The 26,305-nt window shown below is 50.6% G+C and overlaps 1 protein-coding gene across 5 annotated transcripts in view; it reads right to left on the bottom strand.

Annotated features, from left to right (window-relative positions):
- Positions 1–26,305, bottom strand: part of SYNDIG1 (synapse differentiation inducing 1) — a 104,454-nt gene that overhangs the window by 21,107 nt on the left and 57,042 nt on the right. For all 5 annotated transcript variants that reach the window (XM_043884782.1, XM_043884787.1, XM_043884783.1 and 2 more), the window contains exon 3: positions 10,626–10,763. In XM_043884782.1, the coding sequence (XP_043740717.1) occupies positions 10,626–10,763 (138 nt within the window). The remainder of the gene's footprint in view (positions 1–10,625; positions 10,764–26,305) is intronic.

The following is a 26,305-nucleotide window of genomic DNA, read 5'->3' as shown; positions in this document are numbered from 1 at the left end:
TCTCTCCTGAGTAAAGGCAGCCCTCCCCAGTCTCTTGGCTGGAGCCAGACAGCTCCTGTCTGCTGTTCATTTCTCGGGAAATGAACCCAGACACTCTGGGTCTCCCTGGTCTCAGGGGGATGATATAACAGGGAAATTTCAGAAAGAACTGGCCTTTCTCATGAAAGGCTCTTATGCCAAGAATGGAGGCAAGTGGAATTTGTCTGCATTTAACCAATCAGGTGCTTATCAGCTTGAAGATAAACAGATATAATATCCACGGGGCAGTATTTCCTTGTTACTGATATCAAGTGATCATGCAGCTGTCAGCACAGATGCGACAGACTCGGACAAAGCAGGGGGATCCATGGGTACATCTGGTTATAGTCCAGAACTCCGGAGTTACAGTCATCTCTTCTTGGACTGTATTTCTTCGGATGCTGACAAAGTGCAGGTCTGGCCTGACTCCCTGTGAATCTTGCATTCAGAGCTGGTCCCCACACCAACGAGGTGGGAGCCACAGAGCAAAACAGCCAGAAATGCCCAGCATGTTTCCCTGATGGTCCCCCTTGTGTACTGGGGTCACAGCGTGCCTGCTCAGAGCTCTGAACACTGAGGGGTCCTCCGGGCCAAGAGAGGCCTCCTGGGAGGTGCTGGGGCCTCCTCCTGGGAGGTGCTGGTGCCTGGTGATGCTATGGGGGTGGGTTGTGGGGTCCTGGGGAGCAGACACCTGAGTCTGGGCCCAAGGGGCTCTGGGCTCCAGGTGGGGGTCACTGGCTGTTCTGCGGGCTGTGGAGTCACTGAGGCCTGTGAGCTGGGGACCAGCCTGGGCCCATCTGCACACGGGGCCCTGGGAGGAGAGGTGCTGGAAACAGGGTCCTGAGCTGGGAGGCCTCAGAAAAGGGGCCATGAGATCAGGAGTCGGGCGAAGGGGCTAAGTGGGGAGTGGTGAGGATGAGGCTGGTACCCGGAGGGTGTGAGGAGTCAGAGCCCAGTGAATGCAGTGGGCGGGAGGCGGGTGGGGAGGCCTGGGCATCTGTGTGCTGTTTGCAGCCTTGACCATGGGCCAATGCTGCGTCTGTCCACAGAGGAAAGAAAACACTCTCCGCTGCATCCAGAGCGCCCTGAGCACCTCCAGGTCTGGGCCCGGGAGCAGATTCCAGACTCGCCTCCTGGACTGGTGACGGGAGCCGACCTGGGGCAGAGACAGCCCTCGGACCATGGGACCAAGCCGCCAGCTCCTGCACCTGCTGCTGCAGATGGACACACACGCCTCTGGGAGGCCAGGCTGCGACGGCACTTCCCTGCACCCGGGGCGCCCGCTTCCCCAGGGAAGCCCCAGGACAGCTTTGGGAAGAGAAGCCACGTGCCCTCGGGGCTCGAGCCTCCTTCAGACTCCAGCGGGTCAGCTGAACTCTGGCACCCCCTCTCCTGATCTGAAATTCATGTATAATAAACTGACTTTCACAGTGAGCAGTCCTTGTGAGATACCTGCCAGTTATCTGAAAACCAGCTGAAGGGCCAGAGCAATCAGGTGTATTCTCTGAGTTGGATCAGCATGCACCTCCTGTGTGACGTGATGGGCACAAATGCGCTCCCAGCACCCCAGACGGGCGAGGCCCAGGAAGCCTTACATGGACACGGAGGGCGCTGGATGAAAATTCATCGCTTACAAGCTCCACTGTGGTTTTGAAAGGCTGCCTGTCATTTCCAGAGGAATGCAAGGCAATTCATACACCTCTAAGGACCAGGCAAGATGATGCAGTCATCTCAGGAAGGCAGAGACTCATTTTAGAACTGAGCTCCAGGGGCAGGGTCTCAGGATGGACTTAACACGGCTTCACTGTGCTTAGATTCCTGAGATGACCACAAAGTACTGCCAGTCTGTTCTCAGTACTCTCTTCCCTTTTAAAATATTTATCTATTTATTTTTATTTGTTTCACTGCACTGGGTCTTAGCTGTGTCGTGTGGGATCGAACCAGGGATGGAACCCAGGTCGCCTGCATTGGGAGCGCAGAGTCTTAGCCACTGGACCACCAGGGAAGTCCCTGTTCTTACGGCTCTGTGTGCCCGTAAACCCATCCTGGACAGCCTGGAAGGTTCTGAGGCTCTTAGTGACCAAAAGGGGACCACCAGAGACCCAGTCTGGTGGTGGTGGGCAGTGCAGGCCTGGGATGGGGCGGAGGTCTTGGAGGGAGTGGCAGGAGGGGGTGGGGTGAGGACAGAATGTGGGTAGTGGGGAAGCTTTGGGGTTCAGGCTGGCTTTGAACACCTCACTCAATTTGGATGGAGAGGGCAGTTGCTTGGGCTTTGATACTATCCACCTGGGACTGAGGTGGGTCAAAGTGTCCCCAGACTGTGAAGATTCCTGGAGAACCCTAGCTGTGCCAGAGCAGGGATGGGAGGGGCCCAGGGCCACATCCACCACCTGCATTTCTCTGCCCCCAGAGCAGGGCCAGTTCTAAAGGACACTCTCCACTTATGCATCTTGCTGCATCTTGCATTCCCTAAGCCATCTGCAGCACATCACCTAAGAACTCACTGCTTTTTTATCTTTGCTTTACTCTTAAGGCAGCCGCCCCCACGGCTCTCCCCGACCAGCTTGGGCTGGGCACAAAGGGCTTTTTCGACCCCGCCCTTGTATGTGCATGGATATGACTGTGAGGCAAAAAGCTTAGACCCATGTAAACACAAGCTGCAGCTGTGTTTCAAGGACTCCTTCCTATTTATTTGTAATTTAAATAAAATTAAAGGTTAAGGATGAAGAATCCCCCGTCTAAAAGGAGAGAAGGAAAAATAAGAATGAGGAGCGCTCCACACATGCTCTGCAGGTCACAGTACATGCTGTGCTCAAGGTAATTTTCCAGCTCTAAATTCAGCATCCTCTAAAGCTCTCTGTCTGGGATTCATGCAACTCTCAAGCACCAGGAAATGCCAAAGCTCATCAAGGAAGCAAGAAAAGAGGAGCCCTGCTGAGAGCAGCACCCCCCACCCCCACCCTGAGTCAGGGGCCGAGGTCCCGTCCTCTTGCTGCACCAATTCCTAGGCCCGAGGTACCCGTGTAACGTCATCAGGACCGTTAACGTCCAGGTACAGCTGGCCTCCTGGGTGAGGCAGCCCAGTGAGGGGTTGCAAAAGGCTAAGTTCCACTAATGCCAACATCACAGCGTCAGAGATGTACCAACAATGGCCCTGATTCCCACTAGAGTACACTCGGCGGACTTCACTGAGCAGTGAGTCATCACAACGGCCCCCAGATTTCTATGTCCTGCTGACGTCACTGTATCATGAGTCCAGACACAGGAAGTACTGTCCAGCCTGTTTGTGCTATGGACAGTGAGACGGCTCAGTGGCCTGGCCGCCCCTGTGGCTGGGCCCAGAGACGCCTGTGCTGAGACTGGTGTCTGTCACAGATCAGGGCCTTCTTGGCTGAATGTGGCCAGGCTGGACTCAGCCTTCACAAGCCAGGCCATGGAGGTCACGGGCCACTGCACAGAGGCTAGAGCTCCTGAGACTACAGTTATTTGGTTTGTTTATTATCAAGTTGTCACAGGACCCTTGCAGAGCCTCAACCTCCGAAGAGAGGCGAAAGAAAAGACCTGCCCTGCTTTTAGAGGCTATGTCCTCAGAGCTTTCGACACATGGTCCCAGAGCAAAAAGATCACGCATTCGCCAATGTAATCGGAGGTGAGCATGAGGCCAGAGGGGAAGAATGTAACACCTGCTGTGATTTTCACTCCAGATTGCCGGGCACTGCATGGGCTTTGCCCTTGGACAATCAAAACACGGGGTTCTCTGCTCCGAACAAATAAGCACAAAATCAGGACACTAATTACTGAGACAATACATATCCTATAACTGAAAAAAAAAATTCATCTAACCTACTCCAGGGAACAGAACAGACATGATGCGTTTGTTCATTTATCCACCAAAACAAGCTGAGATCAGTGACTCAACTCCAGCATGCATCCCGAAGGAAGAAAAATAGATCAGAAATCTGGTTTGTCTTGGCTGCACCGGATCATTAATATTTATAAAGAATTGTTTAGATCCAGAAGTTGCAAAACAGCTCTCAGAAGCTACAATCAGCATATTAAATATACATACAGAGACAGAGATGGAGGAGAAGAGCTCGGGCAGGAAGGAGGAAGAGAGGGAGGGAGAGAGGAAGAGAGAGAAAGGGGTGGAGGGGGGAGGGGGAGGGGTGGAAGGGGAGGGAGAGGGGGAGGGGTGGAGGAGGAGATACAGGTTAAATTGATCCATCTGATATATTAGGCTATCTTTCTCATCATGTTTTCACTCCACTTCTGCAAAGTCAACACCATTCCTGGGCCTGGTGGGACTCTTGCAGCCCCAGTAGTTTCTTTACCATAACTTTGATGGTTGGGGGGAAGAGGTTGGTCTGTCCAAATCCTTCCCACCCCTTCTGCCTCCTTCCTTTCCAGGTGGTCTGGTCACTCCTGCTTCTCCACACCTGCTGAGACTGGAAGGGGGTCCTGCCAGGTCCTTCTCTGTGACTCCAGAGGGTTCATGGCTTTAGTATTTAGTTACCAATACTTTGTTGTCTTGCTGAACCAGATGGTAGCTCTGTTAGAGGACCTGGAACTCTCATATATGAAACCGGGTCTTGTGCTAATTCCGAGTCTGCTAGAATTTACCAATGCAGTCACCGGCAGTACCCAACTTCCTATAAATCAGAAGGCATTTGGGAATAACGAACTTGATGACAAAAAAAGGGACGTGGTGACATACATAAAACATTACCTCCAGACCTGTGGATGATTATAAGCCACAGCACTCAGTGTAGGGAGGACATAAGGGTCCAGTTTTATGTGATGCACCTGTTCCAAGCACACAGCTTTGAACAAACAAGAGTATTTCAGAAACCTGTCCTTGTTTGTGACAGGGTTTAGCTGGGAGAGCATGGAAATGCCGGTCCCTCCGGTGAGATGAATGGCTAGAGATGGACAGGTGACAGCTCCTCAAAACGCCTGCGGCATCTGCCAGTCAAGACTCTGCTGGAACCAAGCTCCTGGCTGACGCGGGGGCGGAGGGAGGTGAAGGGCCCGGTCTCCCTCCGTCTCCAGCGACCTCCAGGGAGCAAAGCAGAAACCCACGGAGGCCCCGCCGTGCCTGATGCATGCATCTGCTCGCTTTCTTGTGAACAGATTTTCTGCTCTGAGTTGACTGTTCCAGAGCGTTTTGCTTCTGGGTGGTGCCCTCTGATGCCTGTTTTATTTCCCATCCTTATCCTCTGGTTTAAAACCCTCAGTTAACAGACCGACTGCAGTGTGCGTTCAGGGCTCTTGGGCCCTGCCCTGCCCTCCCTGGGCCCTCAAATCACCTCTGTCTCTGTGGCTTCCTCCAGTGGGGAGCCCTCGGTCTATGACCGATGGAAGCCCCTCCTTGGTGGGCAGCTCAGAGGATGGCACTGCCTCCAGGGGGCCCGAGGTGGGGGGTTCGTGTTGGCTCCCACAGCCCTGAGTAGGGCGCGTGCCCAGAGTATTTGGTGGCTTGACTTGATCTTCATCATGGCAACTCCTCCTGGTTGTGTCTGGAAACTCTCAGGAGACGCCACGTTTATAAGCCACGTGGTTCATCTTTAGGAAACGACCAAACAGAAAATGGGTGTGCAGATGTTTGCATCAGACACACATGCTGCTAGGACTCAGTGAGCCCCTCGAAGGGCTGGGCCTGGGGCTTTCCACCCATTATTCACATGGCGGTGCCACTTTTCTGAGTCTGAACGAGGCTCTGATGGGCTTTGGTCTGTATGTCCCAGTGCACTTGACCACTCGCCCAAAGAGCCAGGGTGAGTTCCAGTTGGTGCCGGAAGGAATGGGAACTCAAGTGACAGATCATCTAAGTTCCTCAGTCAAGCCTTCAGTTTGCTAATTAAAAACATTCCTGTTGTAAGAGGAACACATTCTCTGTATAAGTAATTAAGGGAAGAGAGAATACAGATTTCTGCTTCTGCTGACGCGACAAGTCTTCGGCAGAAGACAGCTACAGATTCTCTATGAAATATTAAATAATACTTTTAAGCACTGATGCTATTCATAAAATTCATAATCTGGCTCTTAATTCCCTTTTCTCATTTAATTATTGTTATAATAGTGCAGTTAATAAAGGAAAGAAACATTTTGTGAAATGAAATGAAATCAGGACATGATAGATGCTCAAATGTAGACGATGCCTGAGGCAGACACAGCGCATGGAGCCCTCAGGCTTCCCTTGGCTCCAGACTCAGGGCCTCTGGGCGGTGGGGGGACGGAAGGGTCTTCTAGCTCCAGTCTCAAGCTTGAACCTGCCATGCAGGTGAAGGCGCCTAGGTAAATGCCCAGTCCCTTCTAGCAGGGTTCTTTTCCTCACTGTAACACACTCCAAGCAAGTGGGGAGAGTGGATTTAGACATGAGAACTGTGCTTCTATTTTTTGTTTGCAGATAAAAGTCAAAGTTATCCATAGCGGCTGTACTAGTTTGCATTCCCACCAACAGTGTAAGAGGGTTCCCTTTTCTCCACACCCTCTCCAGCATTTATTGCTTGTAGACTTTTGGATAGCAGTGGAAAACAGTGTGGAGATTCCTTAAAAAACTGGAAATAGAACTGCCATATGACCCAGCAATCCCACTTCTGGGCATACACACTGAGGAAACCAGATCTGAAAGAGACACGTGCACCCCAATGTTCATCGCAGCACTGTTTATAATAGCCAGGACACAGAAGCAACCTAGATGCCCATCAGCAGATGAATGGATAAGGAAGCTGTGGTACATATACACCATGGAATATTACTCAGCCGTTAAAAAGAATTCATTTGAACCAGTCCTAATGAGATGGATGAAACTGGAGCCCCTTATACAGAGTGAAGTAAGCCAGAAAGAGAAAGAACATTACAGCATACTAACACATATATATGGAATTTAGAAAGATGGTAACGATAACCCTATATGCAAAACAGAAAAAGAGACACAGAAATACAGAACAGACTTTTGAACTCTGTGGGAGAATGTGAGGGTGGGATATTTCAAAAGAACAGCATGTATACTATCTATGGTGAAACAGATCACCAGCCCAGGTGGGATGCATGAGACAAGTGCTCGGGCCTGGTGCACTGGGAAGACCCAGAGGAATTGGGTAGAGAGGGAGGTGGGAGGGGGATCGGGATGGGGAATACGTGTAAATCTATGGCTGATTCATATCAATGTATGACAAAACTCACTGAAATGTTGTGAAGTAATTAGCCTCCAACTAATAAAAAAAAAAAAAAGTCAAAGTTATACTGCAGGAGGGGAAGGAAGGGACTTCCCTGATGGTCCAGTGGTTAAGACTCTGCGCTTCTACTTCAGGGGTGTGGGTTTCATCCCTGGCTGTTAACCCGCACGCCTCATGGCCAAAAAATAAAATAAAAAAAGTCTTAAAAAAGTTATATTGCAGGAAATTTGATTTTGAGGGTTAGAAACATTGATATATGCATCATGTACCATACTTGCTACATCTCTGATTTCAAGAAATTATTTAATCCCTTGAAACTTCAGTCTTTTCATCTATAAAATGGGGATAATAAATTCCCAGCTTTCAGACTCATTGCAAAGATGAAATAAGATAAAGTGAGCACATCAACTAGGTCCTAGCATCGCTCAGCAAATTTGGGTTCTTCTCCACCCTCATCATCACTCAGAGCGTCGGTTCCTTGGTGGACCCACCAAAACTACACAAAACACTCTCTTCTCTCTTTGGTACATACACCATGCCTGCACTGGGGGCTGGATCAAATGATGAGCATTGGAGTAAATGAAGTCGTGGACAAATACTACACTTGGGCCTCCACGCTGAGTCCTCCACACTGTCAGTTCCAATTCGCTGCCTCTTCTGGGGGTGGTTCTGGGCCAGGCTCACTGCCAGTCAGGTCTGGCCTTGGGACACCATCACCCTCCCTGATACCATAGCTACCAAGCAATGTGAGGGCAATGCCCTGTCACGGACTTCCCAAGAGAACATGCATGTGCAACAGCTCAGACTATAGCAGCATCAGGAGAAAGGGAGGGCTTGTTCAAATGCAGGCTCCACGCCCCACCCTGGTGGCTCTGATGGAGCAGGTCGGTGGGGCCAGACAACACGACTTTCTAACCCCTCTGAGGCTGTCGACGCTGTTGGCCAGGACTGCCTCAGAAGGCAGGTGTAGGGTGTTTAACCTGGACCAGGACCCGGCAGGTAAAGACGCTGCCCACCTCACTGATACTTTGACTGCTGTTACTGCTACTTAAGGCCTTTTTCGAATCATAAAATCTGTTGGAGAAAAGACCCCACGTCTCCATGCAGCTGTCCCTTCACCTGGGGATCCAGGTGTGTGCTGACAATTCCTATTTCCAGTGTCTGCAGTCAGGCTTTAGAGGCAGGGACAGAAGGCCCGGGGGCCTCAGAGCTGGGCTGGAGCACTGGGTGCCTGGGGCTGCCTGCCTCCCAGGCCTGCAATGCCCGGGTCTCAGCCATAAGCTCCCATGGACCCATGTTCCTCAAGGGGCAATCTACGCTCACAGCACAAAGAGAAGAGGGGCTGAAAGCAGGGGACCTCAGAACCCCTCCTCTTATTCCAAGAGTGAAGGCAATCCCACAGGCCTTTAAACACTTGCTCTTCACTCTAAGAATGTGGGCAGCAGCTTCCATGGAGATGACGTTTCATTTGCTGTTAATAAATGATCAGAATCCTTTCCATTGAAGGTATTAAACATCCTGACTGGTCAGGCCCAAGTCTAGGAGGTTCTTAAGGTGTGAAGGATAACATTACTCTCCGAGAAGGAGGATCTAATGCCAGTCTCCTCAATTGTGGCTGGATTTTTGCTGTATTTATCATCTTTCAGACAAAGATGCTATGCCTGCCTTGCCCTGCTCCAGAGATGGGCCTCCCCCAGGGTCAGGGAGAAGCTGAGATCAGGAACAACCTGGTCTGTAGGCGACCTGTCCTGGGCCCCACCTCTGCTTACCCGGGGCTCACTCAGCCCCTGCTGGCAGGTGACACCAATGTCCACTTGCAGAGTGAAAATATTGGTCCTGTTCTACAATTTGGCAATTAAAACACAGCTCTAGTGTGGAGGGCACCCTCTGCGGGGGATGGCGTGAGTCAGCAGGCCAGAATAGGAGGCTGGGGGTGGGCCGCCCGCCTTCAACTCTGGATGTGTCAGGACTGGATGCAGGGGGCGCTGAGGTCACACCCGGGCTCCCGGACAGCCGGCTTCCCTTGGCTCCACCCTCCTGGACCTTCCTTCACCTGGTGGAACCCTCTTAACTGTTTGCATTGCAGGAACACAGGGTCAGGGTGCTATTGACACTGAGCGGTAGGCTCTGAGCCTGAGGTCTTCTGGGGGCCCCATCTACCCACGTGCCTTTGACCAGGTCCCACTGTGTATCCCAATCCTGGGCGCACGCAGCACCCATGGCCACTGCTTGTGTCCAGGAGCTCCCAGCCTCTCTCCACCCACCACCCCCAGGCCCCTGGTGGCCCAGAGTCTAGTTCTACAACCTGGGTTTGTGCACCCCAGAATAGGGGCCTCTGGCGTGTGTAGAACCAACTCACCAAAGAGACGCTCAGACAGACCCTCCAGGCCAAAGCTGGATGTGGAATAACCACTGGGCACAACTCTGGCCAAGTAGGACGGTTCCATCACCCCTCCTCACACCCGTCCATCCTCTGGGACCAAGATCTCAGAGAAGCGGCCACACCACACCCTCCTGGAAGGGCCTCTGGGGACTCTTGGTTTTCTTGCAAAGAGGGGCTGCCCTCGAGGGCCACTAGTGGATTCTCCCCTCCCTCCTCACTCCTTGTAGGATCAGGAAAGGGGGGCAGGGGACACAGGAGCACACATGGGGACTCTCACCCAACACACTGAATCGGGACAGACAATGGCAAGAAGCAGTGAGAGGCCAGGGTCCTTCTCAAAGCAAGAGGAAGGAACGTTTCCAGCACAAGGCCTGGCCGGATGGCCCCAGGGTCCCGGACACTGGAGAGGGAGCCCCAGGGGCCCGGAGGATGCTGTGGGCTCTGGAGCAACAGAAGGGGCTGCCTTTCCGTCCATCTGGTGGGGATAACGGGTGAGGCTGAAACTCCGTCTCTAATTGACAAGTACACGTCTTCCTTTGATTAATAAGAATGGGAACATAGGTAATTTCTGAGTGACAGGAACACAGAGGAAGTATTTAAAACCTGGGCTCCATGAAGGCAAAGGAGGAGGTTTGCCATGAAAAAGGGCCAGGAACTGACTTTCTTAGAGCCTTGCCACTGGACAGAGGGCCCAGTTACTGGCCAAGACAGGCTGTTTGTGATGAGGGCACAGGCGCCATGTCATGGGACCCTATTTTATGTGGGAGCCTTTTACAAAGAAAATAGAACCCACTTTGCCTCTGTTCCAGCACCCCCCGCGGACTCTCCCAACACACGGTCTGTCCTGCTGGTGCCCCACGAGTGTCAGTTCGGAGGCCCGGCTCCCAACCTGCCGCTTTCCCCACGACCGCCCTCTGAGGATGCGCCTGGGTCTGCTGGGGTACGGCTGGGCCCCTGAGACCAGGTTTCCCCCCGCAGCACTCCCACCCTGTCCTCGCCAGCCTGGGCGTGCCGGCCGCGTGCGTGTGGCCGACGGGAGGCCTTACCTCGTGGGACAGGTAGAAGGCGGCGATGCCCAGCGGCCAGAAGCAGCAGAGCATGGAGAAGACGCTGAGGCCCAGGTGGTCCCGCGGGGGCATCACGAGGAAGTTGTCCTCGCTCTCCGTGTCGCTGGAGTAGTCACTCTGCCGGGAGAGACGGATGGGAGGACAAGGGTCAGCAGGGGTCTCCCACCATCACTGACGCGGGGGTCAGGCCCTGCAAGCCTGCCTGGCAAGTGCCGTCCCCCATAGGAAGAGAAAGACCCCAAGGATGGGCTCTGGGCTGTTCCAGGGAGATTAAACCCACAGCCCAGTGGACCTCTGGGATGGGTGCGGACAGCGGGGTGTCCGATGGAGAACGGGGCCGGGGGGAGGACACAGGCGGCGTGTGGAGTCCACTCCTCGTTCTAAGATGTCAACCTGGTTTCAGGTCGAGGCAGGGCTGGTGTTGGGGCCCGGACTCTGCCTTGAATCCCTTCTTTCCTTAGACTGTGACCTAAATAAGGACGTCGTGGGCCTGGTCTTAAGCCCTGGTGTCCCTCCTGTTTTGGTTAATCAAACGCACATAAAACTGCAAATTGGAGCCTCCGCTGCGCCTGTGTAGGAAGCTTCCTGCTGGCCTGTTTGTGTCTTGTCTGGGGGAGAAAACAGGCACACGGGGAGGGGCTCACCCCGATGGCAAGGAGTGACCTTCTCCTGGGCCCCCAGGGTGGGAGCGGGTGACACTCTGTCCACACAGGACCCAGCTGCCCTCCACGCATCCAGACACATGGGCACACACCAACACACACACAGACACACACACAGACACATACAGATACACACAGACACATGGGCACATACAAACACATGCACAGACACACAGACACACACACAGACACACAAACACACACACAGACACACAGATATACACAGACACAAGCACACACACAAACACACGGCCAAACACACACAAAAACACACACACACAAATATACATCCAAACACAAAGAGACACACACAGACACATGGGCACACACCAACACATACACAGACACACAGACACACACATAGACACACAGAGATACATAGGCACAAGCATACACACAAACACACAGCCAAACACACAAAAACACATGCACAGACACACAGACACACACACAGACACACAAACACACACATAGACACACAGATATACACAGACACAAGCACACACACAAACACATACACAGACACACAGACACACACATAGACACACAGATATACACACACAGCCAAACACACACAAGCACACGCACACACAAATACACATCCAAACACAAAGAGACACACACAGACACATGGGCACACACCAACACATACACAGACACACAGACACACACATAGACACATAGATATACACAGACACAAACACACACAAACACACATCCAAACACACACAAACACATGCACACAGTTACACACACAGACACACAAACATACACACAGACACATGCACACACACACAAACACACAGTTACACACACACAGACACAGTTACACACACAGACACACATACACACAGACATACACAGACACATGCACACACACAAACACACATCCAAACACACACAAACACATGCACACAGTTACACACAGAGACACACACACACAGACACACACACAGACACATACAGATACACACAGACACATGCACACACAAATACACATCCAAACACAAAGAGACACACACAGATACACAGTTACACACACAGACACACAAACATACACAGACACACACAGACACATGCACACACACAAACACACATCCAAACACACAGAGACACACACACACAGTTACACACACATGTAGACACAGACACAGATACACATAGACACATGCACACACACAGTTACACATAAAAACACACGAACATACAGACACAGATACACACAGACACATGCACACATGCACATCTGAACACACAGAGACACACAGACACACACACATAAACACACACAGACACACACAGACACATATAGACACAGACACATGCACATGCAAACACACACACAGATACATGCACACACACACATGAACACATACACACAGTTACAGACACACACGGATACACACAGACACACGCATACATACACAAACACACCCAAACACACATCCAGATGCACACACACACACACCCTCCTCGGGTCCCCAGCACCCCTCCCTTTCCCCTCCACTGGGCCAGGTTTGCAGAGCTCCTGTCTTTCCTCTGTAGCATCGCCTCCCAAAGAATAAAGGGAAGGCGGGGCACCCATCCTCACTCCTGCAGAGGTGGAACCAGCAGCCCCAGGGAGGCGTCTCACATGGCGGGGTCTGGGACTGCGGGCTGTGGGCAGGTGCACATGTGCCCCCCTGCAGGGAGGCCAGAACCCTCGATCCGGGATGGGGAGGCCAGGTAGGGTCTCCAGGAACCTTAGCCCTGGGCTGCCCTCGCTGCCCTCAGTGGCCCTCTGCACGGGGTCTGGGGAAGGGACCCCACAGTCAGGGCAGGACCTGAGGGCCTGGGAGAGACACAGAGGATGGAGCCGAAGGCCAGATGCAGACAGGATATGCGTCACGTGACAGGTCAGTCTATGCAGGTGGGAATCCTGGCGCCTGTGTGACAGCTCTGACTGTGGGTACTTGTTCAGGCTTTGGGCTTCAGTGGAGGTTTTGGTTTTGCTTTAGTTTACAAAGAGTTTAAATATGTGGGCTGGCTGGATTCTCACAGCCCCTCTGGAAATAGCAGCTGTGGCTATTTTTCCTGTTATTTTTATTTGGCAAAAGACACCCTGGCCTCTGGGAGGCTACAATGTCCTCAAACCACAGAACTGGCCAGCTGGCCAGTTCACCCTGGACCTCTGTGCTCCCCACTGTCTGAACACCAGTGTCTGGTCATCTGCCAACCCTACTGGCCTCAGTGGCTTCTTGTCTGAAGCTGGGGTGTCTTCTCCACACCCTTCCGACCTGGGATTCTGATGACCACTTCTTGACTGCTCAGTTTCACGGTGGTGAAGGGGAGGTCGGCGGCCAGAGGCCTCAGTGGGAAGTCCTCCAATCAAAGAGCACTGAAGTGCGAGCTGTGACCACAAACCCCACAGAGATGCCTGGGCCTTGACCCCCTCTCTGGAAACAGCTTCTGATGACACAACCATGTAAAGGGTCACCCCTCAAAATCTTCACAGAGTGTTATTTAGAGTATAAGGGGGCAACTTCTGTAAACTACAAAGTTGTGGCTACATGGCATCAAAACAACAAGTCAATTTTGATTAAGATTGATTTTTAAAAATTCAGATAAATTACAGGGCAGACAAGAGCAGCCCAGCTCTCGGTACATTCTCCCTCCCATCAACAGCAGTGCTGTATATACAATTGGTCCTGGACATTGTGCCATCAGACGGGGGCAGGGGTCTTGGGGGGTGCTAGGGACGCCAACAAAACAAGAAGAGAAAAGACACAACTGCCACCACCAAGGCACGAGCCACACACAGCAACTGTTTCTGAAAATCCTCTTCATGGGTCATTAGATTAGAATATCTGCAAGGCAGGAGGCAAGCATCCAAAGGCATTCACCGTCCATGTGGTTGGAGGAACAGATGCTTTAAGTGGGCAGAGCAGGTCTGGACCCCCTCCCTGTGGCCAGGCAGTCTGCCTTCAGCCGTGACCTCCATGCAGAGAGCTGGTTCTCCGCCCCTGAGGTTTCTTCCTTGGGAAGATTTCATAGGATAATCACAGAGCCCAGTTGGACACGTATTAACCCTGTGAGCATGGCCACGAGGGTGCAAGGGTGCAGGGGGATGCACCCCTTGTCACTCATCTCTCTCAAGGCCTCACCCCCACACTAGCTCCCTGGGCCCCCACTGCCCCCTCATTCCCTGGATTTCTCTGCTGGGGGGAAGTAACTCTGCTAGGGGGAAGCATCTCTGCTGGGGGGCAGCATCTCTGCTGGGGGTGCAGCATCTCTGCTGGGGGGAGCATCTCTGCATGGCCTGGGTTTGGAGGCAGAGGCCAGGAGACACTGGGAATCGGGAATTCCTGTGAAGACTGCATGGTGCTCCCAAGAGCACTGCTTCAAAATAATCAAAATCACGGAGGACTCTATGTGGACTTCTACACAGTCATGGAAAATGGTGATGTAGGTGCTTATTCACTGCCGTGGAAAGATGCTTATAGTAACCCAGGGAAAGAAAGAGGTAGAGCGTGGAACAAGTCATATTTCCTCCAAAATGTCGGAAATTTTAAGCTGCTTCCAGATGAGGGGGCACATCAGTGATGTTTTCTTTCTTTTTGCATTTCTAGTTTTTCCTACAAGAAGCAAGGTTATTGGCAATGAAACTTATAAAGGAGAAGACGTGCTGACAGGGGCTCCCCCGTCCTTCATCCTCACATGGAGCATGTGGGATATGGTCCACTTGGAGACACTGCATTGGGGGCCCAAGGAGCAGGCAGTGGAATAGATCAGAACTCAGCACAGCATTGGAGCTCCTTGAGATGCAGGTCTGACCCACCAGGCCATGGAGGGTTAAGACCGCCTGCGGTGCCCATGTCTACACTGACCATCATGGCACCACTGCCCCATTGTCTACTATTGTTGTTATCCAGTCACTCAGTCGTGTCTGACTCTTTGTGACCCCATGGACTGCAGCACGCTAGATTTCTCTGTCCTTCACCATCTCCTGGTGTGTGCTCAAACTCATGTCCATTGAGTCAGTGATGCCATCCAACCATCTCATCCTCTGTTGTCCCCTTTCTCCTGCCTTCAATCTTTCCCAGCATCAGTGTCTTTTCCAATGAGTCAGTTCTTCACATCAGGTGGCCAAAGGATTGGAGTTTCAGCTTCAGCATCAGTCCTTCCAATATATATTCAGGACTAATTTCCTTTAGGATTGACTGGTTTGATCTCCTTGCAGTCCAAGGGACTCTCAAGAGTCTTCTCCAGCCCCACAGTTCAAAAGCATCAATTCTTCAGTGCTCAGCCTTCTTTATGATTCAACTCTCACATCTATACATGACTACTGGAAAAACCATAGCTATGACTTTGTCGGCAAAGTGCTATCTCTTTGGAGGACATTCTGTGTGCCATCTGCTATGGGCCATTTTCTTTGCCTAGTGACTAGTGAATTGCATTCTTTGTCTAAATACTGAGTTTTAGCACTTTAGTTTTGTTTAAATACTATGTCAAATGCAACCTTAAATTCTCCCCATTTAGCTTTATTAAACTGAAGTTCTCTTAAAAACTTCTTGCCTTTTGAAAGGTACTCAGATGTGTGTTTAAATACACATTTTGAAATGGGTGTAACTTGCTTTACCTACTAGATGTGTAAATATAACTTTTGTAAGTAAAAAACAATATGCTGTCTAGGTTTGTCATAGCTTCCCTTCCAGTGTGATTTTCTTTGTGTCTGACTTTCTGCACCTAAGAGCTTCATATAATTGTATAAAGCAATGGTTATTCCTTTAGATCTTCTTCCCCTTTATGTTACACCTGTCAGAGGAATATAACACGTTACCCACTGGGTTCCCTACTCTTTGCAGGTGGAAAGTCCAAGGTAGCTTTGGCACCGTGGGTTGGGAATGGTTTGAGCTAGGACTTGACTCTCAGAGTCACATGAGTACAGGGTCAGCATCTGAAATTCTTGGCTTGGGCGCTCTGATGGTCTCGTCTCATCCAAGCGGAATGATGTCCATCCTCACTTGAAGAAAGGAGAAGCAAAATCTCAAGAAGATACCGTGTTCTACCTAAACCAGCCATCCTGTCTGTTAGGCTGTGGGGATACAGGCTGGTTAGATGCAAATTGGTGCCACCTTAGGAAGCAGAACTGTCAATGTGCAGCACAATTAAATACGTGCTGAATTTTGGCCCAATAATCTCACTTCTAGGTTATCCTGAAGATTCACCTCTGATAATAGAAAAATACACATGCTCAGGGTTATTCATTGCAGCCTTGTATGTAATTGCAAAATATTGGGAATGACCTAAACGCTCATTCAAAGGACAGTGGTTACATAAATGGTGAGGTGTCCACCCCATGGGATAAAGAGCCGCTGAAAAAAGCCGCTGATACTGATGTGAGCAGTGATGTGAGCAGACTGGATTAGGCTGAGGATGTTGGTTTCCATCTATCTATAACTAGATTAAAAAAATAAGTATGTCCATGTACACACGGACTGTGTACACACACGGTTACACAGATGTGTTTATGTACGTATGTGCTACATGTTTCTTCCAGCTCAGTCTGCGGAGAGGGGCTGGGACAACACACCCACTCCCAGGTGATGAGCAGACCCAGTGCCTAGACATTGGTTTCTAAACATGGTTCTCCAATATGTGGAACCAGGGATCTTTGAAGAAACGACCAATTTCAGGGTCAGGGCTGCCAAATCCAAAACAGACCTGGGACAGATCGCTGCACAGGAAATGATGATAAAACGGGTAAGAGATGACGAATTGTGTCAAAAGGACACAGAGCTAACCAGAAGGGGCGCCTGTCTAATCTGTAACAAAGTGAGCATAAACACACCGTGAATACTGTAAGGATGGACAGGAACCCACAGAGTAACAATCAATGGTCCAGCCCGTCTGAAGCAATAAATGTGTAAAAAATAAATATGGGGGAAGGGAAAACTCTACCCCATGGATGAATGCCCAGCTAATGAATACGGAAGGAGCCATGAGGTTAGGAGCTTGTAAAGAGTTTTAAAACCAGTAAGTGAACAACTAGTGCTAAGGGGGACGCTCCATTCTCACACAGCACTTCCCCGCAAGATGCTTATTAATTCCAGAGAAATGCTGCTTGGCTGGGAGGCACCTGGCAGATGCCACTTGCAAAAGGGGATAGAATCACCGCTTGTCAGGTGTCCCACAGACATGCCACGCTGGTGACAGGATATGTGGAGGCAGGTGTCTCCTTGTGGGGGCCCTTCCCACAGCACCATTACCTGAATCCAACCAGCAGGAATCACCAGATGACCCAGAAGGAGGACTCCCCTGAAACAATCGACCTGGACTCTAAAAACATGTCAAGAACATGAAGGTGATGGCAGAAGAAAGGTTCCAGATTATAGAAGACTATGATCAGAGAACAGCCTCAGGGCTTCCCTGGTGGTTCAGTGGTAAAGAACCCGCCTGCCAAGGAGGAGATGTGGGTTGGATCCCTGGGTTGGGAAGATGCCCTGGAGAAGGGAATGGCAACCCACTCCAGTATTCTTGCCTGGAGAATCCCATGGACAGAGGAGCCAGTCCATGGCATTGCAGAGTCAGACACGACTTAGCAACTAAACAACAAAAAGAGAAGAGCAAGAAAATGCAAGATTGGGTCCTGAACTGGGTCTGATTTTTTTCCCTTTTGCTATAAGGACAATATTGAAAGAACTGGAAAAATGTACATAAGGTCTATAGATGAGATGATAGTACTGGAATGATTTTAATTTCCTGACTTTTATAATTGCACTTGTTTTTAGAAAACACACCTGGCCCGTTTAGGGATAAAAGGACATCTTGTCTGACACTTTCTTGCAAAGAGCTCAGGAAAATATATGCACATTGAGAGAACGGTAACGCACCCAACAGTAAATGGTTAAGACCAAAGGAAACCGGGTGACAAGCATATAGGGATTCTTCGTACCACTCTTGCAATTCTTCTGTCTGAAATTATTTCGGAAATAAAAAGTCAAAAATTCTCTCACACGTACCATTTTAGAAGGAAAAAAAATTATACTTTAAATTGAATTCTTTCTTCTGGGGATTAAGCATTGCATTCACTTTTCCCTCTTTTTTCATTACGCTTTAATGGAACACTGTGAAAGTTATGGGGGGGGAAATGGAAAAATATCGAATTCACTCTTTTTATGACACATGAATAATTCATTTTACACTGCGATTTGGCATTTCATCAAGTTTGTCCTTTTCGTGTTTCTGCAGAGAAGCCATTTAGTAGTGTCGGTGTCACACACCTGCTCTCTCAGGAGTTCGGAGATGTGAGGAGCCCAAGGCGGCTCCTGGAACAAAGCTGGGTCACCGAGCTGATGGGTGGCTGCATGTCCACCCCCGGGGCCAGTGACAAAGGGCTCGCAGGGGAACCTGGTGGCGGACAGCTTACCTGGGCCCGCGAGGATGATGTTGTCCTCAGCTGAGAGGTGAGGAGGGTGGGTGGGGAGCGGGGGCCCTGGTGAAGCATTCACCTCCTGGGAACGAGCTATGGGGACACAGCATCCATCCAGCCATCCTCACCCATCTGCCCACCCACCACAGAGGATCTGCCCCCCAAGGAAGTGCAAGAGTTACTTGTGCCTTGGGAGGGGCCAGTGAGAACAACAGGGTCTTCCTCTGAGAGCCCAGCTGCCCCCTTCCTCCTGGGCCCCCCACCTGGCCAGGCTCCAGAAGCCTCTCTGGCTGTAGCGGGGGGCATGGTTGTCGTGCTCTGGAGCAGGCTGACTGTGGCCCTCCTGCCTGTTCGATGCCTCCTTTCTCCTCCTGTAGCATCAGGGACTGGCCAAGGACACCAGCCCCTATGCAGGTCGAGGTCCTCAGAGCTCCATGCCCCACCTCTGCAGCAACAAGAAAGCCATCTCTCTAGGAACAGGGACCCCAGGGTCTGCCTACCTGGTGTCCCTCAACCCCTTGCCACTGAGCGTGGCCACCGCCCCACATGTCTGCATGCGCCTGTGGCACAGGTGGGCTCCCTAGTTTGTAAAATGAGAGCATTTTCTAAACCAAGGGATGCCTCTATGCAAGATCCCATCACAGTAAACCTATGACCGTATATCAAGGCACTGGCTGGGCTGTTCAAAGTCATCAGTTACTAGAGGTTCAAGAGGGAGGGGACATCTGTATGCTTCCCCAGAGCCTCTTGCTGGGAAAGACAGAAGGCAGGAGGAGAAGGGAATGACAGAGGATGAGATGGTTGGATGGCATCATCGAATCAATGGACGTGAGTTTGAGCACACTCTGGGAGATGGTGAAGGAAGGGGAAGCCTGGTGGGCTGCAGTCCATGGGGTCTTAGAGTTGGACACGACTGAACAACTGAACAACAACAATGGCTGACTCATGTTGATGTTTCGCAAAAACCAACAAAATTCTGTAAAGCCACTATCCTTCAATTAAAAAATAAAATAAAAAAAATCAGTCACTCATTTCCCAAGTTTCTTTACTGTTCTGAAATATTCCATTTTATTGAAAGGAATGCATGTATTTAAATTGTATTTTAGTTAGTTTGAAGGTTACAGAGTATTAAAATTCATTGAAGATGGCCTCGTACAATATGTGTATGTATGTATATGAATAAATTATTTTACTCACTGTGTCTGTGTGTGAGGTCGCATCTAAAAACTCTTCAACTAAGTCTAGGTCACAGAGGTGTATATATGCATACACACACAAACAGACATACACACACACCCCCTTTGAAACAATTTTAGACTCACATAAAAGTGTTGAAACTAGAACAGAGTTCCTGTAGGGACTGCAAAGATAGAATGCAGCCCCACACCCGTGACCGCACCTCTTACATAAGCGTGGCCCAGAGCCTAAACTAGGACACAGCCTCTGCCTAGGGCAAGACCCCTGACCAGTCCCCTCGGCACCAGGCCCCAAAGGTCACCCAGGCTGCTGGGAGTGTCAGCAGTTCACTCCATTTTATTCCCGAGTAATTTTCTATGATAAGGAAGTGCTGCTGTGTGTTCGTCTGTTTGTCTACCAAAGGCTTTTTATTTTCAGTTTTTGATTTTTACTAAAAAAGGCTGTGATGCACTCGTGCAGGTTTCTGCTTGAACATAGACTTCATGTCTATGGAATACCAGGAATGAGGTTGCTGGGTTGCACGGTGTTTAACTTTACAGGAAAACGATCAACTGTCTTCCGGGGAGGCCGTCTGGCTTCTGCATCCTCACGGCACTCGCCTGTGCTGGCTTTAGTTTGCACTTTTCCCGAGGTGGTGATGTGGACATCTCTGCGTGCTTATTTGCCATTTGTATCTCCTATCTGGGGAGGCATCTGTTCTCTCTTTGATGTGGCAGCTGGCTCCTTCCACACTCTCCTCCGAGTCCCTGGCATCCTTCCCTTAGCTTTTGCCTCCCAAACGCAGATGTCCTACCCACCAGGTGGACCCCGGGTGTTATGGGAAGGAACTCAGAACTGGTGGATCAGAGGTCAGCCTCCTGTCTGACATTTTCCTGTCTGCCAGAAGTCTGACATTCTCACACCTGACCCCCAGCCCATGCTAAGGACAGCAGATGGGGGGTGGGCAGTTACAGGGAGGGGGGTGGGCAGTTCCAGCTGGAACAGAGGACAGAGCCGTGAGCCCCTTAGGAGCACACTGGCCTCCAGTGGAGACTGCCCGATGCCAGGACCCTGCCCAAGCCGCTGGCATCCGCCCGGCGAGGAGCTCACCTGCCTCCTCCGTGAGGCTGCACCAGTTCGCTGCTACGTTTCTAGAAGACACATGGAAAGGATCCTTAGCCATCCTCACTACCCGCTGAGGCTAAGTGTGAGGCAGTGAGGACTTGTGGAAAGAGCCTGGGGAGGAGGTGCCTGGGCAGAGGCAGCGAGTGAGGCCAGTGCCACCCGGACGCCAAAGGCCTGGCAGTACCGGCGGGCCTCGGGGAGGAAGGTTCTAGAAGGAGGGACAGGAGCTCCAGTCTGCCCCACACTGCGCAGATCACCTCTGGGTGATCTACTTCTCACCTCATCTCAGGAAGGATCCAGATCGACCAGGATGATGAGGAGGGTCAAGCGATGCCTTACTGGGAAGAGCGGGGTCCTTGGGCAGGGCTCAAGGGGTGAGCTATGTCGATGGGTTAAGGGCCCTCCTTAGAAGGAGAGAGGGGTCCTCAGGCATCCCAAGGGGGCACTGGGGGCAGCCCCTCTTTAGCGAGAGAAACCTTCTTGTAGCTTCTCTGTGAAGTGGCTTAGAAGCTGCCTAGGCCACTGAGCAGTGACACTCTCTGCCCGCCCTGTTCACAGTGTGGTCCAGGGGCAGCAGCATTGGCCTCGCTGGAAGCTGTCAGAAATGCAGATATCCGGGCCCCACCCTGGAGAGCCGGGACCTACCTATACAGAGGCCGCTGGGCTCAAGAGAGCTGTTTGGATGGGGAGTCACGGGGATTCTGTCTTGGGGGCATCTCTCCACCGTTGCATGTCAGGAATGTTGCAAGTTGTCTGCCCTGATAACTATCTCTGGACCAACGTCTACTTCAGCAAATATGCAGCAACCATGACAAGCCCACCGTCACTCATTCTGTTCTCTGTCCTCAGTTCTCCTGGGTTCTTCAGCCTCCACGAGGCTCTTCATCTTGTTTCAAGATGCACAATCTTTCGCAGGGGACAGCGGCCCAGTGGCCCTGCCGAGCTTGTCCACATGAAGCACCTCTGACTCCGTCCCCTCCAGAGGGATCTCATGGCTGTCCCTGGGAGCTTCGATCTTACTCAATCCCATGGACACTCTAAGGATGGGCAGGGGGCTGAGTGGGGTTGGTGGGACCCCCTACCCTCTCCTCTTTCCTCCGCAGTCACGGGGAAGGTCTATTAGCTAGAACGACCTTGGGATTTCTCTCTTCTCTAATGAAATGCCAATAACAGTCTTCATGTTCTGCTTTCTCCTTATTCCTTGTTTGGAATCTCTGTTTTTGTGGTTTGCTGGAAACAGTTTGCTCTTGTGTCTCAGCACCAAGCCGACTGCTGCCAGGAGGCCCTGGGGCCACCGGAAGCCCTGTGGAGCGCTGTTCCCATGTCTGCCCCATGGACTTGATGTTGGAGACTTTTTAAAGCATCCCATTAAACAAAGTCCAGGTCACATAAATGCTCACCAGAAGCATAAATGCTCCAGGAGCCTGGGTGCTCACACAGGGAGAGTCTGGCTGCATTTTGATTATAAAAAAGGATGACACTGACCTGGAGGGCCCTCGGACAGAGTCGTTTATTCACTGATAGACCGATCAGCATGATGGGTCATCAGGCGCCCACTCAGCGCTGAATTGGGGATGTATCCAGGAACTCTGCCTCTGGTCCTCACCTCGGAGGCTATACTCGACTCACCCATGGCCCCTCCATCCACGGTGTCCATGGGGACATCACTCACACCCCCGGTCCCACGGCCAGGCCCAGCACCTCTGTGCTTTGAAGCCTGTCCCTCCTGGATGCCTCCCATCTTGCTCCCCCTGCTGACCAGCTGGTCTCCAGGGGGCATTTCCCAGCAAATCAGGTGCTCGTCAGTCCTCACATCACTGACCGCTTCTGGGCAACTCAACCTAAGATGGCTTGGCGGTGTCCAGTGTGACAGGAAATAAACAAGCCAAACACAGAGACTTTGTCAGCAGGGGCACGAACACTGTGACCTGGATGCTGACGAGAAACTAGCTCAGCGATGGGGAGGAGAGAACATTCTGGGTGCAGGAGAGGCTGCAAAGCCATATTGGGGGCTGCGAAGTCGAGGGGATCAGGAGTCTGGGGGTGGGGGGAATGAATGAGAAGTGAGGTGACGGGGGAGGGGACTGTTCACAGGACCCTCACGTGTCTGCACTTTATTTAACTCTGTTTGGGTGATCTGCTGCTTACTGACATTTCAAAAGGGATAAAAGCAAAAAGATTAGAAGAGGAGACTCAGGAATTGGCTAACCTATCAAAAGCTAGATCTTCCTCCCATTTCCTAGAAGAAACACAAGAGGAAAATCCACCCAATGCCATACTGAAACATGTGCAGACTTCACCCAGCCTGGGCCAGCAGAGCACTGGATGGTGTGCTGGTAAGACCACCGTCCTCTGGGATCTGACCTCAAGTTACAGCTGCTGCCCCTTCACAACCCGGACCCTCCTCCACCAAGCCTCCCCAAAACACCACTGCTTTCTCTGCTAAATCCTTCTTGAATCCGTATGTCACGGTGTAGACCTCTGTGGGCAGAGGTAAGGTTACGGTTCCAAGCAACGTGTTCTGTTTCTAAATATACTTCTCTCCACTCTGAGGAGTGTCCTCCGACTTCTCAGGTTCTACCTGTTTGAGGAGGACATGGCCATCCCCCAGGCCCCCTGGTGGTTCTCACTTTTCCAGGCTTGAGGTTTCTGATGACCCGTCCGCTCGGCACCACTGCAGGCTGGCGGATGTTTTGCTGACAGGTATCAGGTGAATATTTATGGGCACCTCGGGTGAACCATGCAAAGGGGACATTTTCCTGTGTTTTCCTACAAACACTGCCGTCAACAGCGCGCACCTCTTGCTGTGTGGATTTGTTTTTTAACAGAGATTGTTTTCCTATCTCAGTTTCACATTTCTCTGGTGACAGGGGTGTGATATGTGGTGTGGTTTTCATTATCAAGGAGAAAAGATTCTTCCTTTGGGGGCCCTCAGCTGACATCCAGGACAGCCAAGGTGGGACCATCCCAATTCCGAATGGGGACAGCACCCTCCCTGGAGACCAACCGGTCAGGAACCCTCAGCACTTTGCACAGTGAGGCTTCTCTCTTGCCTTCTCTGTGTCTGTTTCCTCCTGGTGAGTATGAGCACCACGGACCCAATGCCCAGGACCACAAGGACAACACGCGGGCTCTTTGTCCATAAGGATGGAGTCTCTCTCACCTGCTAATAGTCAGAATGATCTGATGATCCTTGCACTGGCCAAATGCCTCTTGTTACAGAAATCTAGCATAACTCCAGCACACGAGGGTCAGCCACCTGCACTATTTCCCCTGCGTTGGTTTCTTTTTGCATCTCAGGATTCACAGTATGTCTGTGAACAACCATCTGCATGTCAGCCCTGTGAACTTTTCCTTATCTTTTTAGGAAATGCTGTGAAATGGCTTGCCAAAGGAAAAAAAAAAAGGAAAATATTGGCAATCATGAAGCTGGGCTCATGCTTGATTTCTGTGGTTATTCTCCCATTGTTTCCCAGAAGCACAATGGACAAAAAGCTGAACAGACCATGATATAGGGGTGATGCTTCCCAAGATTCCCTTAAAAAGGGCATTGTCAGACTTCCCTGGTGGTCCGGGGGTTAACACTCTGAGCTTACACTGCAGGAGGCATGGATTTGATCCCTCATCTGGGAAGTTCTGCATGCCTCGCAATCCAGCCAAAAAAGGTTGGGGCATGTTGTCATCACCAAAACTTTAAATTCAAAGGATGCGCTTCTTCTAACACACTTGGATGCTTATGATCACTTTCCTCTTCTGATAACATTATACTGTAGTAAGTGGGAGATGAGGTTTTTGTCAACATGGGCCAAGGTTAAATGGCCTCCCTAGGGCTCCAGGCCGTGACGAGTGTTTTCTGCTTGCATGGTGGTCACTGAACATGGGCGTTAGGGGCACGCATTGAGGAGAGACGTTTCGTGAAGCATTGAGCAAATCTGTCTCTCAGGGACCCCAAAGGATGCCCTTGGTACTGGGTTTTGTTACATGAAGATTGCTTAAAATAGGTGGACCTTTGGTTAAGCTTGGAGAAATTTTATTAAACTCCAAGGTGGTTTAGAATCAAATTTTACTGGTGTTTGTTCAAGCTGAGTATGAAAGAGATTCACCAAAGTCACGGACTCTCCTTTCACTGTCATTCAAATCACATTTACTGTGTTAGTGTTTGACTCACAGCTATCTGTAATCTTATGAGAGCTGATTTCATTAGGATTATTGTTCAGTCTCTAAGTCGTGTCTGACTCTTTGCGACCCCATGGACTTCAGCACGCCAGGCTTCCCTGTCTTCACCATCACCCGGGATTTGCTCAAATGCATGTTCATTGAATCGGTGATGCCATCTAACCATCTCATCCTCTGTCACCCTCTTCTCCGCCTGCCTTCAATCTTTCCCAGCATCAGGGTCTTTTCCAATAAGCTGGATCTTTGCATAAGGTAGTCAAAGTTTTGGAGCTTCACCTTCAGCATCAGTCCTTCCAATGAATATTCAGGGTTGATTTCCTTTAGGATTGACTGGTTTGATCTTCTGGCTGTCCAAGGGATCCTCAGGAGTCTTCTCAAACACCACAATTAGAAAGCATCAATTTTTTGGTGCTCAGCCTTCTTTGTCACCCAACTCTCATATTCATAAGTGACAACTGGAAAAACTGTAGCTTTGACTATACGGACCTTTGTCAGCAAAGTGATGTCTTTGCTTTTTAACATGCTAAGTTTGTTATAGCTTTCCTTCCAATGAGCTAGTGTCTTTTAATTTCATGGCTGCAGTCACCATCCACAGTGATTTTGGAGCCCAAGAAAATAAAATCTGTCTCTGCTTCTACTTTTTCCCCTTCTATTTGCCAGGAAGTGATGGGACTGGATGCCATTATCTTAGTTTTTTTAATGTTGAGTTTTAAACCAGTTTTTCACTCCCTTCTTTCACCTTCATCAAGAGGTTCTTTAGTTCTTCACTTTCTGCCATTAGAGTGGTATCATCTGCATATCTGAAGTTGTTGATATTACTCCTGGAAATCTTAGAATAGCTGTAGTCTTTTTAAAAAAATTCATTTGGCTGATCTAGGTCGTAGTTGCAGCAAGTGGGATCTTTGAACTTCGATGCGGCATGTGGGATCTAATTCCCTGACCAGGGATGAAACCCGGGCCCCTGCATTGTGAGTGTGAAGCCTTAGTCACTGGACCACCAGGGAAGTCCCAGAGTAACTGTAGTCTTATAATGATGAAAGATTCTTCCTTTGTCAAAACAGATAAACAGTTTTCTCCCAACTGTGATTCTGAGCAGGGGCTCAGAAGCC

Source organism: Cervus elaphus, chromosome 23 (assembly GCF_910594005.1).
Source record: "Cervus elaphus chromosome 23, mCerEla1.1, whole genome shotgun sequence".
Lineage (NCBI taxonomy): Eukaryota > Metazoa > Chordata > Mammalia > Artiodactyla > Cervidae > Cervus > Cervus elaphus.
Note: the sequence above shows the minus strand (reverse complement) of the source record. Positions and strands in the feature narration are given on the sequence as shown.